At 43.8% G+C, this 16,347-nt stretch overlaps 1 protein-coding gene across 1 annotated transcript in view; it reads right to left on the bottom strand.

Annotated features, from left to right (window-relative positions):
• SLC35A1 (solute carrier family 35 member A1) overlaps positions 1-12,467 on the bottom strand; it is a 45,396-nt gene extending 32,929 nt beyond the window's left edge. Inside the window, exons 1-2 of the mRNA XM_089691315.1 lie at positions 12,342-12,467; positions 6,724-6,901 (exon numbers count right to left, since the gene is read on the bottom strand). Of these exons, the coding sequence (XP_089547441.1) occupies positions 6,724-6,901; positions 12,342-12,390 (227 nt within the window). The 5' untranslated portion in view covers positions 12,391-12,467. The remainder of the gene's footprint in view (positions 1-6,723; positions 6,902-12,341) is intronic.
• Positions 12,468-16,347: the final 3,880 nt, after the last annotated feature.

The following is a 16,347-nucleotide window of genomic DNA, read 5'->3' on the forward strand; positions in this document are numbered from 1 at the left end:
CACACATGTTGTGTTTTAATGCGTTGTCTTTTTTTTTTTGTCACATGACCTATGAAAAATGCACCCTAAAACGTAGTAAAACCGCTGCAGAAAAAAACGTACATTTTCAGCGGCCATCATCGCCACCTTTTCCTATCGGCAAAATGCCGATAACATTATTTTTGGCCGATACATTTCAATCAACAATATATCGGTGCATCCCTACTAAAAGGTGTGTTTAATTAAAGGGTAATTCCACAAGGACCCCATTCTGGAGCTACGACCAGCCACCAGCCCCACTATTTAGGCCTCATTCACACATCTGGGTAGGCCAGACAATGGATTCCTGCAGCTTTTTACAACAGGTGCATGCAAACAGTTGCGGCTGGTTAACCTGTATAACGCAATGACAGGCGCTGTTGCTCTCCACTGTTGTTCTCATGTATCTGCACATCTAATGGTTACCTGCGAACAGGAACAAATAAGTGGCCCTGGACATAGACAACAGCTCCTGTCAGTCCGCCATTACTTTGTACAAGCTGACTGTTCGACTCCTGTGGCTGGAATCACAGGTATATGCAAATTATTGCCGCAGGAACCAGCTAAAGACCCTGTTCAGATGTGTGAATGCGGCCTTAAAGGATTTGTTCACCTTCGTGAACATGTTCCACCCATTTTTAGGGTGGAACATGTTCCAGCTCCTGCAGCTCTCCCCACCCAGGCACATCATTCATTTGCAGAGGTTTGTGAATGAACAGACTACAAATACCGACAGCCTCTGAGGCCGACGTCTTGTAGTAATCAAAGACTTGCAAGGGTGCTGGTGAGCACCCCTGCAATTCATGGATTCTTCCTGGACTGAAGTAACTGCCTGCCCGTATCGGAGGTACAAGCAGACAGCTACACTGACAGTCTGCAGAAGCCCAACATTGCACCTGTGATCTCCTGATCGTGGGTGCAATGCTTTACAGGCTCCTAAGAAAAAAAAAAAGTAAAACGCACTTTTTTTTTACCTGCAAAAAAAAAATGTGCACTTATCTGACACAGCCAAAGTTCCTACTGCTGTGCCATAATGATTCCCACGCAGAAACTAAGAGGCACACTATTGATTGAATTGGAGGGAATAAATATTAAAGGACAGATTACATAAGGGAGAGGCATGGAGCTCATTGAAGTGCATTGTATTTATTTGTGGTGTACAGTATTAAACAAACGGGCATGACCATAATTAAGAGGCACTATTTATCATAAGAAACATTTGTTGGCACATAACAAATTAACATGTTCAGTGTGTGTTAACACAAGCATTGTGGTATGAACAGATCCCTATGGTGCATGATATCAATTGGAATTCTCAGTATGACAAAACTCTGCAGCGAAATAAACCCAAAATATAAATGTGTTTAAGACAAGAGAATCCACTGATATAGGTGGTTAATCAAGTTCTAAGTATGCAGGCTATAAACATTTAATGTAATTAGATGATCTGTATGAGGCTGGAAAGTACAGGCATACCTCGGTTTACTAATTAAATTCGTTCTGCAGGACTTTTCATATAGCGAAAAATTCATAAACCGAAACGTTGTTTCCCATAGGAATGCATCAAAAACCAATTAATTCGTTCTGGAGATCAGAAAAAACTAAACGCTACTAAAATACCACATGAGTTATTTTATCAAGTCATGCAGTATTTTAGTAATGACAACCACGTGTTAAATGTTTCAGCTGTCAGTGGGATTCCCCACTGACAGCTGAATGTAAAAGAAGCTGGCATTTAAAAAAAATAAATGGTGTGGGGTCCCCCTTCCCATCCACACCAAGCCCTTTGGGTTTGGTATGGATTTTGAAAGGAACTCCCACACCAAAATGTAAAAAAAAAAAAAAAAAAAATGGCGTGGGGGTTCCCCCCAAAATCCATACCAGATCCTTATGCAAGCATGCAGCCCGGCAGGTCTGGAAAGGGAGAGAGACCCCCCCCCCACTCCTGAACCATACCAGGCCACATGCTTTGGGGCAGGGGGGCTCCCTCCGCCCCCCACAGCACCTTGTTCCCATGTTGATGGGAACAAGGGCCTCTTCCCCACAACCCTGGGCCCCCAGATCCTGCCCCCCCCCATGTGAATGAGTGTGGGGTACATGGTCTCGATACTCATTCACAAAAAACAAAGTGTAGTATGAAAAAGACAGGACATGGCCTTTGACAAGTCCTTTATTAAAAGAAAAAACTAAAAGAATGTCCCCCACAGTAGATCCAACGTCAATCTCGATGGCCGCCGCCGCCGACCCGAAAAAAGAATTTAAAAAAAATAGGCTCGGCTTCCGATGATGGCTTCCAGCCGTCTGCCTGCTCCGGTGGTTTGACAGTTCTTAAATAAGTAAGGGTTACTTTCAGATTCTGATAAACCCCCTGCCCGCAGACCCCCACAACCACCGGCCAGGGTTGTGGGGAAGAGGCCCTTGTCCCCATCAATATGGGGACAAGGTGCTTTGGGGGGCGGAGGGAGCCCCCCATGCCCCAAAGCACCTCCCCATGTTGAAGGCATGTGGCCTGGTATGGTACAGGAGGGGGGGGTGCTCGCTCGCCCCCCCCCTTTCCTGACCTGCATGTTTGGATAAGGGTCTGGTATCGATTTTGGGGGGGACCCCGCTCCATTTTTTTTTTAAATTGTGGCGTGGTAGTTCCCCTCAAAATCCATACCAGACCCGAAGGGCTTGATATGGATGGGAGGAGGGGACCCCATGCTGTTTTTTTATTTATTATGGTGCCGGTTTTTAAATGTAATTACTGGGGTTTTTTTCCTTCACTATAGCTCAGAAATTCAGCTGTCACTTTCCCCCAGCTAAAAGAGAAAGTTTCTTTTTAGTTTATTTCCCCAAGTTAAAAGAAATAATGTTTCCTTTTAGTTTCTTAAAAGAAACAAAGCTTCCTTTAATTCCAGGGAAAGTGACAGCTCTGTGAGCTATAGTGAAGAAAAAAAAAAAAAAAGGAGGCAATTGCATTTAAAAATCGTCACCGACATACACTTTGTATAGCTAAAAAAGAAAAAAAATCGTAAAAGATTTGTAAACCGAGGCATTATTTTCAATGGATTTTCATTCGTAAAACGAAAATTACATTAACCAAGGCATTTGTAAACCGACGTACACCTGTAATATAGTTACGGATTACCTGCAGAATAAGAAGTCCAATCAGTTCATGTATGTTAGCAGAAACTGGCCTTTGAACTGGGAAAGGCATAGCATACCAGATGCTCAGCATTCATGAAATATAGCATTTGTGTGTAAGGAATGATTTCTTACAAACATTTGAAAATGTAATTGCCAACTGCTAAACCTGAGAGATAGAAGTCTCAAACCTATAAATATGCCAATGCATGTGCATTGAAAAAAAATATCAAATCTACATATTAGGAGAAGCCCTCAACCAATTAAATACTATTCAGGTGCGCCCATTATATTGTGACTCCCATTGTCTGGATAATGATCAGTTCAATATGGCGGCGAAATCTTGCACATGAGCCTGTGCAAAATAATCTGTTTCTATCTACATATTACAGGAGACAAAAGGGTAGAAACAGCACACATTACAGAGTATGCACAATGCACAAGCACTCCCATATCATATAAAGCACTATGCGTGCGTGGGGCATACGTTTGTCAGTTTACAATGAAAAAATAGCAACATCTTGACAAATTAATTTCTTCATACAACATGAAACCATTTTTATTGTTGACAACCACAACAAAAACTCTTTACAATGCACACCCCAGTCACATCAAACTCTACTTTGAAATTGTGCGACTTACAGTGAAGTTGCTCGATTTCAAAGTTGGATGACATGCCGACTTCAGGTGCGAATTGCAAGACATCTAATGCAGATGTCTATGCAAATCACACCAAAAGTAGTGCATGTACTACTTTAGAAATCGGTGCGGCTCCGACCAAATTGGAACCGCACCGAATGACCACTCTAATTGCGTGCAATAAACTGCGATTTCGCATGCGATTTGCAAGTCACATGGTATGCAAATCGCATGCCAATTCGCATACAGTGTGACCGGGGTCTTATAGTTCTAATATCTGACATGTAAGTAAACTCCTAATCTTTCCAGGCACACAACAACTATTTACCCTCACTCAGCAATATTTTCACCACTATATCTATATGACAATAATGAATACAAGGGGAAAATGAACTCCCTTTTTGTTTCACATATCCTTCAATTATTATATTGATGCGCTTTTAAACATTTCCAATATGGGTCTGTTTATTTGGTGATAACTTTTGTCATTATTGAGTATAACCAAGTTATGTAACTAGGCTTTTGTCTAGCTACCATGTCTTTCAAAAATTATTTTATTTTTGTATGTAGCCAATAGACAAAAAGGGGTTATTTACTAAACCTGGAGAGTGCAAAATCTGGTGCAGCTCTGCATAGAAACCAATCAGCTTCCAGGTTTTATTGTCAAAGCTTACCTGAACAAACTGAGGTTAAAAGCTGATTGGATACCATGCACAGCTGCACTATATTCTGAGTGCTCTAGTTTTAGTGAATCTCCCCCAAAGATGTAAAAATGAAAAGTACTACAGGCTGTACTTTAACCCCTAGAGGTAATAACCATTTGATTGTTGCAGTACAGGGTAAAAGGAGGGGCTGCCCACTGCACAGGTGGATTTTGTCATTTTCCTGGAGATGGACTTTAAAGTGTTACTAAACCCACAACAGTAAAATCAGTCTGTATATGCAGTAAACTATGCTTGTTATACTCACTGTAGAACCTAAGGGGTTAATCCTCTGCATTGTGTAAAAAGGCCATTTGATCCTTTCTTCTCTGTTCCTCCCATTTTTTTTCAAGCAACCACCTCTTATCTCCTGATAAGACAGACTGAACAGTAGGCATTGTGCACATGCTCAGTTTAGAGGTTTTTTTTTTTTTCTTGGGATAGTACGTGTGACCAGCACAGGGCCAATCAGCACTGGTCAGACAGAGGCCTCGGGTTTTGCATCCTCCTAGAGCAGAAAGAAAACTCCTCCTAAAAGCTTTAGCTAGTGTTTGGCTGAACACTGATAGAGGCCACAAGACTGCTATAACTGCCGATGAAAAAAGATATTTAGCAGTTTATATTTACTAAAACAATTGCACTTCCATGATGTGTGTACTGTGGGAGACCAGATATAGTGAATGCAGGGTCCTGGGTTTAGTAACACTTTACGTTATTGTAGGGGAATAGTAGAACCCGTCAGTTTTTTGTATTGTTGCTTTTTTTCCCTGTTTCAGATTTCCATTACTTCTCATCTGGTAAAAGGTTGTCCCCATAATGAAAACCAAGTAAAACCTGGCAGGGGGTTCTAAATCTTCCCCACACTATCCAAAACTTAAAAAAAAAAAAAAAAAAAAAAATTGGCTATATATGCAATTCAAATAGGATTAAGATAGGAAGAAATAGTAAATACAATATAACACATTGTTACACTATATTAATTCAATGCAGCTTGCAGATTATTGGCTGCTATGTTAAATAATGCCAATAAAAGTGATGGTGGAGAGGAGCAGGCATAGGGGATAAACCCTAGTCTTGTAAGGCTTATGCACACTGCAGCTGCTAAACTCACGTTTAGGAGCTGTTCAGCATTTTTTTTCAGCAGCCCCTGAACTCACCCTAATGTTTTCCTATGTGTCCGTGTACACATCTTTGTTTACAGTCATTTACAGGCATTTGAGTTTACAGTGGTGTTTTTGAACGCACCAAACTTGCGTTCAGCAGTCAATTTTATCAGCATTTCAAACGCAAAACGCTTGTAAACGCGGCTAAATGCAGCAAATCGCATTTATAAGCGGTTTAAAGGTTTTTAACTCTTCCGGTTCCCCATGCTGTCCAGAGCCTTTTTTCATCAAGAACAATGCATGCAAAGCGTTTTCAAGGTACTCAGATGGACAAAACTCTGAACATAGGATGTTCCCACCAAGCTTGTCACACATTGAAATGACCAATTCACACCTCAGACCTCTCCCACCTTTGGAAACAAAAGATATGTTAATGACCATTCACACCTCAAATTCCTCATGAAGACCCCCAGCCAGGTGGTCTTAATGACTCACTCCACCAGACACCTTCCCACTCTTGGAAACAAAAGAAATGTTAATGAGCAACTCACACCTAATTATCTCAACACATACTGCTCTCTCTGCTTCTACTCTTTGTATTTCTCTGAAACAGTCTGAAATAGTTAACAATTTGCCACTTTTCAGTGCATTCTGGGCATTTGGGTGGTTCTCCTGTGCTTATCTTTAAAATTGCTTCTAAATGCAAACGCGCAAAATCGCGTTATGCAAACGTGGCTAAACAGACATTTTTTAACCTATGTTTTCCAGCAGTCAGTTTCCATCTTTCAGAAGTGTACATGGGGCCTTATCTGCTAAGCCCGAGTGCCTCAATTGGCTAAACTAAACACATACAGCTACTCTGGGATGCACACATTCCTGCCACACCACAGTCCAGAGAGTGAAACTTCTCTATGCCAAAGATGGATTATCTTTCTGGGCCACTGACCTAGAACAAGTATCCTTGCTCTTCTATCTGAAACTATAGCAACATTTTTAAAGCATTCATAAACCATTCTCTAACTGTAGTCCATCGCAGCCTAAAGCACAAGACCAAGCGTAAACATTTTTTTGTTAGCAAATACATTACTGTCACTTTTTTGGCTAACAACAGAATAATAAAGGAATGTGAGACTTACTTTGCCAGGATAACCACACTCAGTAATAACTTTATAACCTCAGTCACACAAACTGCCGTCGTAGAAAAGTACATTTCCGTTCTTACTGTTCTTGTGTATCGTAGAGCTATGGTGTATGCAGCAGCTACCAGAGTCATTACCAGCAAACAATACAGCTTAAAAAGCAAGCTGACATTCTCTGAGGAAAAGGAAAAGACACAATGAAAATAGAACACTGAAATCACATTACAGGGAATACATGCTGTCTACTTGAGTTGCTGTAAATTCAAAACTGCAAGACAAGATCTTTTACTGAATGAGGAATCTTCCAGGTTATAAATCTCCAAAGCAAAATCTGATCCAAAAAGACAAGGTACTATTGCCTCTGACCTTGATTGGGAGATTACCTTATGTGCTTGGTGTGACTGATTGCCAGCAGCTAACTCAAAGTATATCCACATAGGAATACACCAACAATTATTTTAAGAGGACCTGGAATTGTGGAAGCTGTGCCAAAATTGTCACCTGAGCAAAAACAAAGGGATAATCTTCTCATTGGCACGCATGTTCCAATGAAACTGTATAGAATTAGAATTGCCTTCACTTTAGAGAAGAAACTGATTTTGTAACCCTTCCCTACACTTTTCAAAACATTAGCCGAGTTATCATTAAACCACACATACTCCAGCAAAATCAATGTTGTCCTGCTAGAATCTTGCATTCAGATCCTGCATCTTTATTTTCTTTGCTTACATTATCTGCAACTGGCTGTCTCCTCTGGGTTCATGCAGCCGGCCCCCCAATGTCATGTCTTGACACATGTGTATCTGAACCAAGCAGACTTGAAGCTTCCTGGGATCTACTACAATGTAAGAGTTTTAGGTGGCTGTGGATAGCTGGGGCTACATCATTCTCACCTCTAGGTGAGGAAGGCAGAAAATAAATGGTATTTTCCATAAAAAAGAAAAAAAAAAAGGCTGCTCTAAGAAAGGAGTGAAAGAACAAATATATAAAAAGTAAAAAAAGAAAGTGAAGGGCCTCTTAAACATGCACTTGTGCCCAAACTATGGACATTAAAGAGGAGCTCCAGTCTACTGTTCAAAAAACTAAAGTCAGCAGCTACAAGAACTGTAGCTACTGACTTTTAATAATTAAAACAGCCACTCACCTGTCCCACAATCCAGCATTGTGCTCACCCCCATGTCAACTGTGGGCACCCGGCTGTGACAGCTTGTGAATTCACAGCCAGGTACTCACTGTGCATGCGCAAGCTGCATTACGCATTATGAATGGTCCCGCAGTCTTCTGGGACTTGTCACATGTCTCAGAAGATTGCGGGGAGGGAGAACCTCCTCTTAATATCGCCTAGGCGGTTGGAGCAGAAGTGGGAGTAACCACTCCCCACCCCCCCAAAAGTGCCAGCTCTTTACCAGGAGCTGGACGGGAGGCCTTAAAGCAGAACTTCCCCTTCTGGGCGGAGCTCCATTTTAAATTATTCACATACACTCAGCAAGCAGTAAAAGAGCTTTAAAACTAGCTATGTCTGGCTTCTCTGATTTTACTGTGAAAGAATTCTCAAATAACCTACAAGAGCACAACAAAGACTTGCACAGCTTAGAAGCACCTGTTGTGTGTTTGAGTCTGCTGGCAAGATTCTAATGCAATTTTAAGTACTATGGAGAAAAAAGTAAAAAAAGCAAAAAAAAATGTCTATGTCTTTGTTGAGAATCTGAAGATGATTTTCTCTACAATGCTTACAGCCATATAGGTAAGAGAGGGCTTCTTTTAGATTGCTTTTGCAGCTTGCTCAGAAAATGTGAACACTTTAGGGTGCATATTATGGGTGGAGATTCACTTCATTCTCATTAAAGCTGGCCATACACTATACAATTGTACAATCTCTGTATTAGATTTAACAAGACTATATAACATGAGGACAAACCTAAACAATCCATTCAAACAGTATCAACTCAGGCTGGTCCCTGCGCTACATAGTTGATGGTAGATCAAAAGGCAAGTATCAGGTTGTATAGTGTACAGTCAAACGTAGGTTTTATGAACTAATAAACTTACCTTTAGAAAAGTTCATAGGCTGCTGCTAGTGAGCTTTTGGAAATGATAGTACTCTTATTTATTTACCTGTTTTTAACCTGCAAACTGTCTGAAAATTGCAACTTCACTTGCTGCCTGTCTAGTCCTGTCCTTGTCAGCAAAAGAAATAAAGAAAGCCAGGCAGCTAGCATTTACCAACAATTAGCAATACATGTGGACAGCAACAGCTGCCCACATTTCTTTCATGACATATCTTTGTTCAAAACCCAACTGAAAAATTGTGTAGACATTTTTATATTGATGGCCAAAATGTTATTTACAGTTTTTCTGAGAGCTGTACTGGGATTTTTGTTGGGAGCCCAAGAACATGCGTTCCTAGAGAATACATGTCATACTGTAGGACAGCCTCTCAACTATTTTACCCTGAAGGATCAGTTTAAATAATTCTATAACTACAATTTACAGTAACAGCCTATTCAGTAAGCTGTTGAAAAATTTACAGGCAAAGATCACCTCATTAATAAATAAATGCACATTTTTGCGGGTGTAAAAAAAAAAAAAAAAAAAAGAGCTGCCGAGCATTGCACCCACAATCATCAGATCACAGGTGCAATTTTAGGCTCCTGCAGACTCTCAGTACACGGTCTACCTGTACCTCCACTATGGGCAGGCAGTTATTAATGTCCAGGAAGATCAATGAACAATGAGAGCACTCATCAGTGCCCTTGCAGTTCATTGAGAACTACAAGTCACCAGCCACAATGGCTGACGGTACTTCAAGTCCATTGTTTCACAGAACTCTGTGAATGAATGATGCAGCTGTGTAGGCCGAGTCCCGCACAGCCATAGTGTATTAAAATTGTGACAGTGGGTACAGGAAGAAGATCCCCCACTTGCTGTCACACTGGGGGATCGGGTCGGGGTGCCGACAGGTGCTTTAGTAACATGTTACACCTCTTACAAAAGGTGACTTTATCCTTTAAATATGGAATACCTAGAATGTCTGACACCCAGAGCAGATTAATATAAAACACTTTCTTGCTTTATATGACAAAAATACTCACAAAATGATAGACAGAAAAGATACATAGACTGTGAAATGTTTTTTGTTTTGTTTTTTTAACAGAAGGAAGACTGAGAAATGTTTAACTATCCCCTTATACTAGTCACCATTCAGAGAAGGGCCCCCTCAACACGGGAACTCGGGGGACAAAGGGCCTCCTTGCATGAGTGCTCAGTGGACAAAGATCCTAATACATTGGATGCTCAGTGGCAAAAGACCCCACTGCATGGGTGCTCACTGGAAAAAGACCCCACTGCATGGGTGCCCAGTGGAAGAAGACCCCACTGCATGGGTGCCCAGTGGAAGAAGACCCCACTGCATGGGTGCCCAGTGGAAGAAGACCCCACTGCATGGGTGCCCAGTGGAAGAAGACCCCACTGCATGGGTGCCCAGTGGAAGAAGACCCCACTGCATGGGTGCCCAGTGGAAGAAGACCCCATTACATAAGTGCTCATTGGAAAAAGATCCCATCACATGGGAGCTCATTGGAAAAAGACCCCATTACATGGGTGCTCAGTGGAAAATTGCACCCATAAGGTGACCATACGCTATACAATCTCATTGTGCAATCTCCTTCAGATCTATCCCCAACTATGTAATGCAAGAGCCTGCCTGATGTGCTGCAAACTGAATGGATTGTTTAGGTGTGTTCTCCTATGACAGCGGTCACTAAATGGTGGACCGTGGTCGGAGAATGGCCCCAGCAGCGCTCCCTTCCGGCCCGCAATGACAGATCCACCGCTGAGCAGGGCGGTTGTCACAGAAACATGACATCACAGTGTGCGCACCACCCCTTGCAGCAGGGGCGTAGATAAGGGGGAAGTCAGGGGGTCTGAACCCCCCCCCCCCCCCCCCCGAGGATAGTTGGGGGTGGCGAGCAGTGTCAGCACTAGGGGTGTGTGGGAGGGGTGGCGGTGGGGGCAGTAGCAAGCAGCAATCTCTTGTATGGCTTTCAATAAAGCATCTGTAAGCTGCAGGATGAGAGGAGGAGGAGAAACAGCTTCCAGCTGCTTTATTGAAAGCCATACAGGAGATCGCTGCTTGTTACCACCCCCACTGCTGCAGAGAATTTACCTGACGGCTCAGTTTTCTTTCTACCCCCTCCCACCGCCGCAGTGTTCTTCTCAATGCCAAGCCCCTCCTTCCATCCTCCACACCAATAGGAGAAGAGGGGAGAGAGGCTGGATCTGCTCTGAGAGGATTCAGAGGATTTGTGGGCAGGAAATTGAACACAGCAGCCAACAGCCTGATGCATCTGAATAAGTCACATTAGTCCAACCTGCCTTCCACCCACCCCTTCCTTGCTACGGAAATTTTACAGTTCTCATTTTTTTATAGACATACAGTGACTACACTCTGAGTCATAGCACAAACATGAGATTTGGACCTCGGCCAGAAGAAAATTTTAGTGACCGGACCTCCTTAAATTTTATTTCAATACCCCTGTCCTATGATATAGTCTTGTGAAATCTAAAAGTGATGGTGCAATCAGATTCCTAGATTGTAAGCTCGAAAGAGCAGGGCCCTCAATCCCCTCATGTTTTGCATTGTATTGGTATTGTTCTGTCCCCCTTTGTAATGTACAGCGCTGAGCGAACTATTGGTGCTTTTTTTAAATACTGTATAATAATCATAATAATATCAACTACAGCCAGCATCATATGGAAGATCCGTCTGTGTAAGCAGTAGATGAATCTGTCATTGGTCAGGGAGGCTCTGGTAACCTCTAGAATAACCCTGGTAGATACAGAATGCTGTAGCATAGTGGCATATGTCCAGGTTCTCCAGAATTTGCATAAATGTCTTCACATAAACCCAAAGCATACAGGTAGGCTGTCTGGATTTTTAACCCTGGTATGTCTGTCCACCATGGGAGTGTATGCACCTTCCAACAGAGACTGGAGTGCATGATCTCTGTGCTTTGTAAATGTTCAGATTTATTTTATTTTTTCCTCTCATATATATTATATAATATGATCTCTTTGCTTTGTACATATTCATATTTATTTTATCCTCTCATATATTCTATAATATGATCTCTATGCTTTGTAGATGTTCATAAATGTATTTTATTCTTTTTCCTATATATAAATATATAATGTTCTCTATGCTTTGTAGATGTTCATATTTATTCTCTTGATCGATCCCAGTACTGACTGTGGATCACCTATGGTCCTGTCCACACATTACTCTTCTCTATGTAAGTGCATAGACAGGATGAGAGCCCTGTGATGAGACCTGTCATCTCTCACCCACAGAGCACACTCATGGACACTGGACACAAACAGGACTCTCTTCAGTGATCCACAAGACTTCCATCATTCCAGCCCCAAGGTGTTTGACCTAGCGGTGTCTCTCATTGCAGTATTCTACTATGCAGAGAGCTCATTGCAGCACAAAGCAGCAGCCTTCTCTCCTTCATACACATAGCCATGGAGTATATGCTCTCATGAATTGACCCTGCCTCAGCTCCCTCACATTCACGGTTCTGTCCCAGCACTGACAGTGGCAGTACACAACTCACCCCGGGCTGCCATAGCGGTTCGTACAGCACGGCACTCACTTCCATACATACACTGATCAGCTGAACGGTGTAACCCGGAAATGACGTTTCTGCCTGTGCTCTGCCTCAGAGGCGGAGAGCAGCGTCTATAGATGGAAGCGGATGTGGAGGGCTGTGAGAGGCTGGACTAAGCTTTCATACAGATGACTAGACTCAGTGTCAGGTGTTGGGGACTGTGCGTTTTGTTAGTTTTATGCATGCAGTGAGTTATAGATGTGTTAAGGGATGCAAATGTACTCCTGAAACATGGAATTGATTTGGTGTGTTGTGACAAAAACTCTACATTTACATCGGTGCGCGGCGACAACACTACATTCGCATCGGTGCGTGGCGACAACACTGTATTCGCATCGGTGCGCGGCGACAACACTGTATTCGCATCGGTGCGCGGCGACAACACTGTATTCGCATCGGTGCGCGGCGACAACACTGTATTCGCATCGGTGCGCGGCGACAACACTGTATTCGCATCGGTGCGCGGCGACAACACTGTATTCGCATCGGTGCGCGGCGACAACACTGTATTCGCATCGGTGCGCGGCGACAACACTGTATTCGCATCGGTGCGCGGCGACAACACTGTATTCGCATCGGTGCGCGGCGACAACACTACATTTACATCGGTGTGTGGCAACACTACATTTACATCGGTGCGCGGCAACAACACTATATTTACATCAGTGCGCGTTGACAAAACTATACATTTTTATCGGTGCACGGAGACAACACTGTATTTGCATCAGTGCGTGGCGACAACACTACATTTACATCGGTGTGCGGCAACACTACATTTACATCAGTGCGCGTTGACAACACTATACATTTTTTATCGGTGCACGGAGACAACACTGTATTTGCATCGGTGCGCGGTGACAACACTACATTTGCATCGGTGCACGGTGACAACACTACATTTGCATCAGTGCGCGGCGAGAACACTACATTTGCATCGGTGCGTGGTGACAACACTACATTTGCATTGGTGCGCGGCGACAACACTACATTTGCATCAGTGCGCGGCGAGAACACTACATTTGCATCGGTGCGCGGTGACAACACTACATTTGCATCGGTGCGCGGTGACAACACTACATTTGCATCGGTGCGCGGTGACAACACTGCATTTGCATCGGTGCGCGGTGACTTCCACAGGATTGGGAGCACTCCTTTATTTGTTGTTTTGTGCTCATGTCTCATTGCTGGTCGGATGAGTTGTTGGAGCTGCCCATGCTGTGGTTATTCACATATCCCCTGGAACCTCATTGCGCTTGGTATTTATACCTTTTTTTTTTTACCTGGAATGCAAAAAAAAACTAAAACTACAAAAGGCCAAAGATGTGTGAGAAAAGAAACTGATTTTTCTTCAGATGAATATGTTTTTCAGTCCAAAAGTTGCACTTCATCTTTGTAGGCATGGTGTGTTGAGTCAGGAGCTATGAGTCACATGACTAATGACAGAAATGTCTTTTTTCACCTTGACCAGAGTAACATAGAAAAAAAATCACCACAGCTAATGGGCAAATGATGAAATCAGAAGGAATAGGAGACCGATTTCGTTACTGTCCTATTTCCCAGAGTGTCACCAGAAAGGTACCTGTGAAAAATGTCCTGTATGTTTCTGCTCTTGAAAGTGATCTTTTGTCAGTGAAGAAGTTCACAAAACAAGGCAATGTAGTGACCTTCCAAGGTGACAGTTGTGTCATCACAAAACTGACTTTCTAGAACAGCCTTTCTCAACCAGGGTGCCTTGAGGTTTTTTCAGGGGTGCCTAGGAAAAATGTCTAAAAAGTACCCAAAACTTGTACACAAGCCAGCAGGTGAAACAAGCCTGCCTTTTAGACACACAAAGGCCCAGGTTTCCATTGTGCACCATTAGGACATTCTAGCTTTCGGTGTCCTGACAACTAAAGACATCATCAGTTGATAAGGTGGATGTCAGCTGCCTGCACAGCATCCTAGTTTGACCCTCCCCAACCCTCTCTATCAGTGCTGGGGTCACAATAGCTGAGTGATGAAGAAAAACTGAGGGAGAAGAGAAACACTGGAATACTGGTCAGTACCAGGTTGCAAAAGTGTATTTGCTTTGGAAGAATAAATCACCTCTAAGGCCCTTGAAGACGTCGGATGATGAAGCGCGTAGGGCGGGGCTTAGTGGATGGGACGTCAGGACGCTCCTCGAGACTGTCAGCTGTGATCGCGGTGAGCGAGGCTCGTCCCTGCTTTAGCTTTTTGAGACTGATATTGCTGGTGTCGGTTGGACACCTTTCTTCTGAGTGCATATTTAAGGCTACAATAAAAATTATCTTTGTTTTAATATACTGCACCATGATACTCTTCTTTGATTCCCCGAGCATTTCTTAAGTTATGAAGGCATGATGACCACTTGCAGTTAAGGCTGTTCCATGTGTGGTGATTGCAGTCTATTGCTCCTGGATACTCCAACAGATCATCGCTCCCAGAGCAATTGCTATTTTTGCTGATTTATAATTTGATCAGCAAATAGCTCTGGTGAGTTTACCCATTTCATTCGGTGGTGGATTTTGCTACACAGTGTTTTTAGATTTTTTAATCACTTATATTGGTGTTTGGACTTATATATGAATTACGGACATTTAAAAATGTATTTTTTATTTTATTTATGTATTTTTCTGCATTTTCATGTGATTTGGTATTTAGCGCATTCCTTTTATATATTTTTTGTCACTGTTCTAGCTACATCCAAATTCTGAATCAAAGTGAGACAGTATATAATGCACATACAGTTAACGTCTGCAAAACAGTAACAGTAGCATTTAAATAACCAACAATTTTGCATATAAAAGAGTCACTTATGTACATATACCTATGTCACGTTGCACCCCCACCCCCCTTTGCCTGCTGTCCTCTCTGCCCGGCCTGTAATCCACTTCCCCCTCCTCCCTTGCAGATTCCTCACATCCTGTCACAGCCTACTTCAATGGCTGTGCAGGATGGGAGGAAGCGGCCCCTGTGGTGCGGGTCGCACCTCTCCCGACAATGTCGCCGGAGAGTCGCGACCCCCCCCCACCAGGAGACCCCGGCGCAGTCTGCCGGGGTGTCTCCGCATGTCCCCCCGGCGGACGCAGCGCAGGCACGAGGCTTCCCGCACCCTGCGCCTGCCGGAGACAAAGGCCGCACTCACGCGTGCGGCCAGAGTCAGGGGGGCGTGCCTCATTGCCCTGGCAACAGGACGCTGGGCCGGCCGTTGCCGGGGCAACCGGGAAGCGTCCTCCTCTGGCTTTAAGAAGGCTGGCTCGGGACCCAGCCCGTGTCTTCTGCTGGTCCCTGGAGCTGCTTCCGGGAGGTCTGAGTTTAGACCTACCTCCGCAGCCATCCCCGCTGAGCACTCTGCCTAACTCTGTGCCAGGATTACCCACTGCCGCTGCGTGCCCAGAAATACTCGCTGTGGGCCCAGAGATACTCTGCCGCAATACTCGCTGGGAGCCCAGGAATACCCTGCTACAATACTCCGTTGTGGGCCTAGACATACCCTGTTGGATTGCCTGCTGTGTGTCTGGAAATACTCTGTCGGATTATCTGCTGTGTACTAAGGAGTATCGTTGCCTGCTGCTGGCTGTGTGTGCCAGAGGTGACCCCTGCCAGAACTGTGAGTGTCCATACCCCTACTTTTCCCTGCCTGGTCTGTCCGTGAATCCCCCTACTGTTTCCTGCCTGGACTATCCGTGAACCCCCCTACATTACCCTGTCTGGACTGTCCGTCAATCCCCCTACTGTTCCCTGCCTTTACTATCTGTGAACCCCCCTACATTACCCTGCCTGGATTATTACTTGCCAGAGACTCAAACTTGCCCTACCTGGGGCCTGAGTACAATTATTTTGCCCCCCCCACTCTCATTCCCTGCTTTGGGTACTTGGACGCTACCCTCAGACCCAAACTGAGTGCTTGCCATAGTTTAATAAAGCTTTGTGTGTTTATCCTCTTCTCTGT

Source organism: Staurois parvus, unplaced genomic scaffold (genome assembly GCF_062004578.1).
Source record: "Staurois parvus isolate SC_StPar_1 unplaced genomic scaffold, SC_StPar_1.0 ptg000561l, whole genome shotgun sequence".
Classification (NCBI taxonomy): Eukaryota; Metazoa; Chordata; class Amphibia; order Anura; family Ranidae; genus Staurois; species Staurois parvus.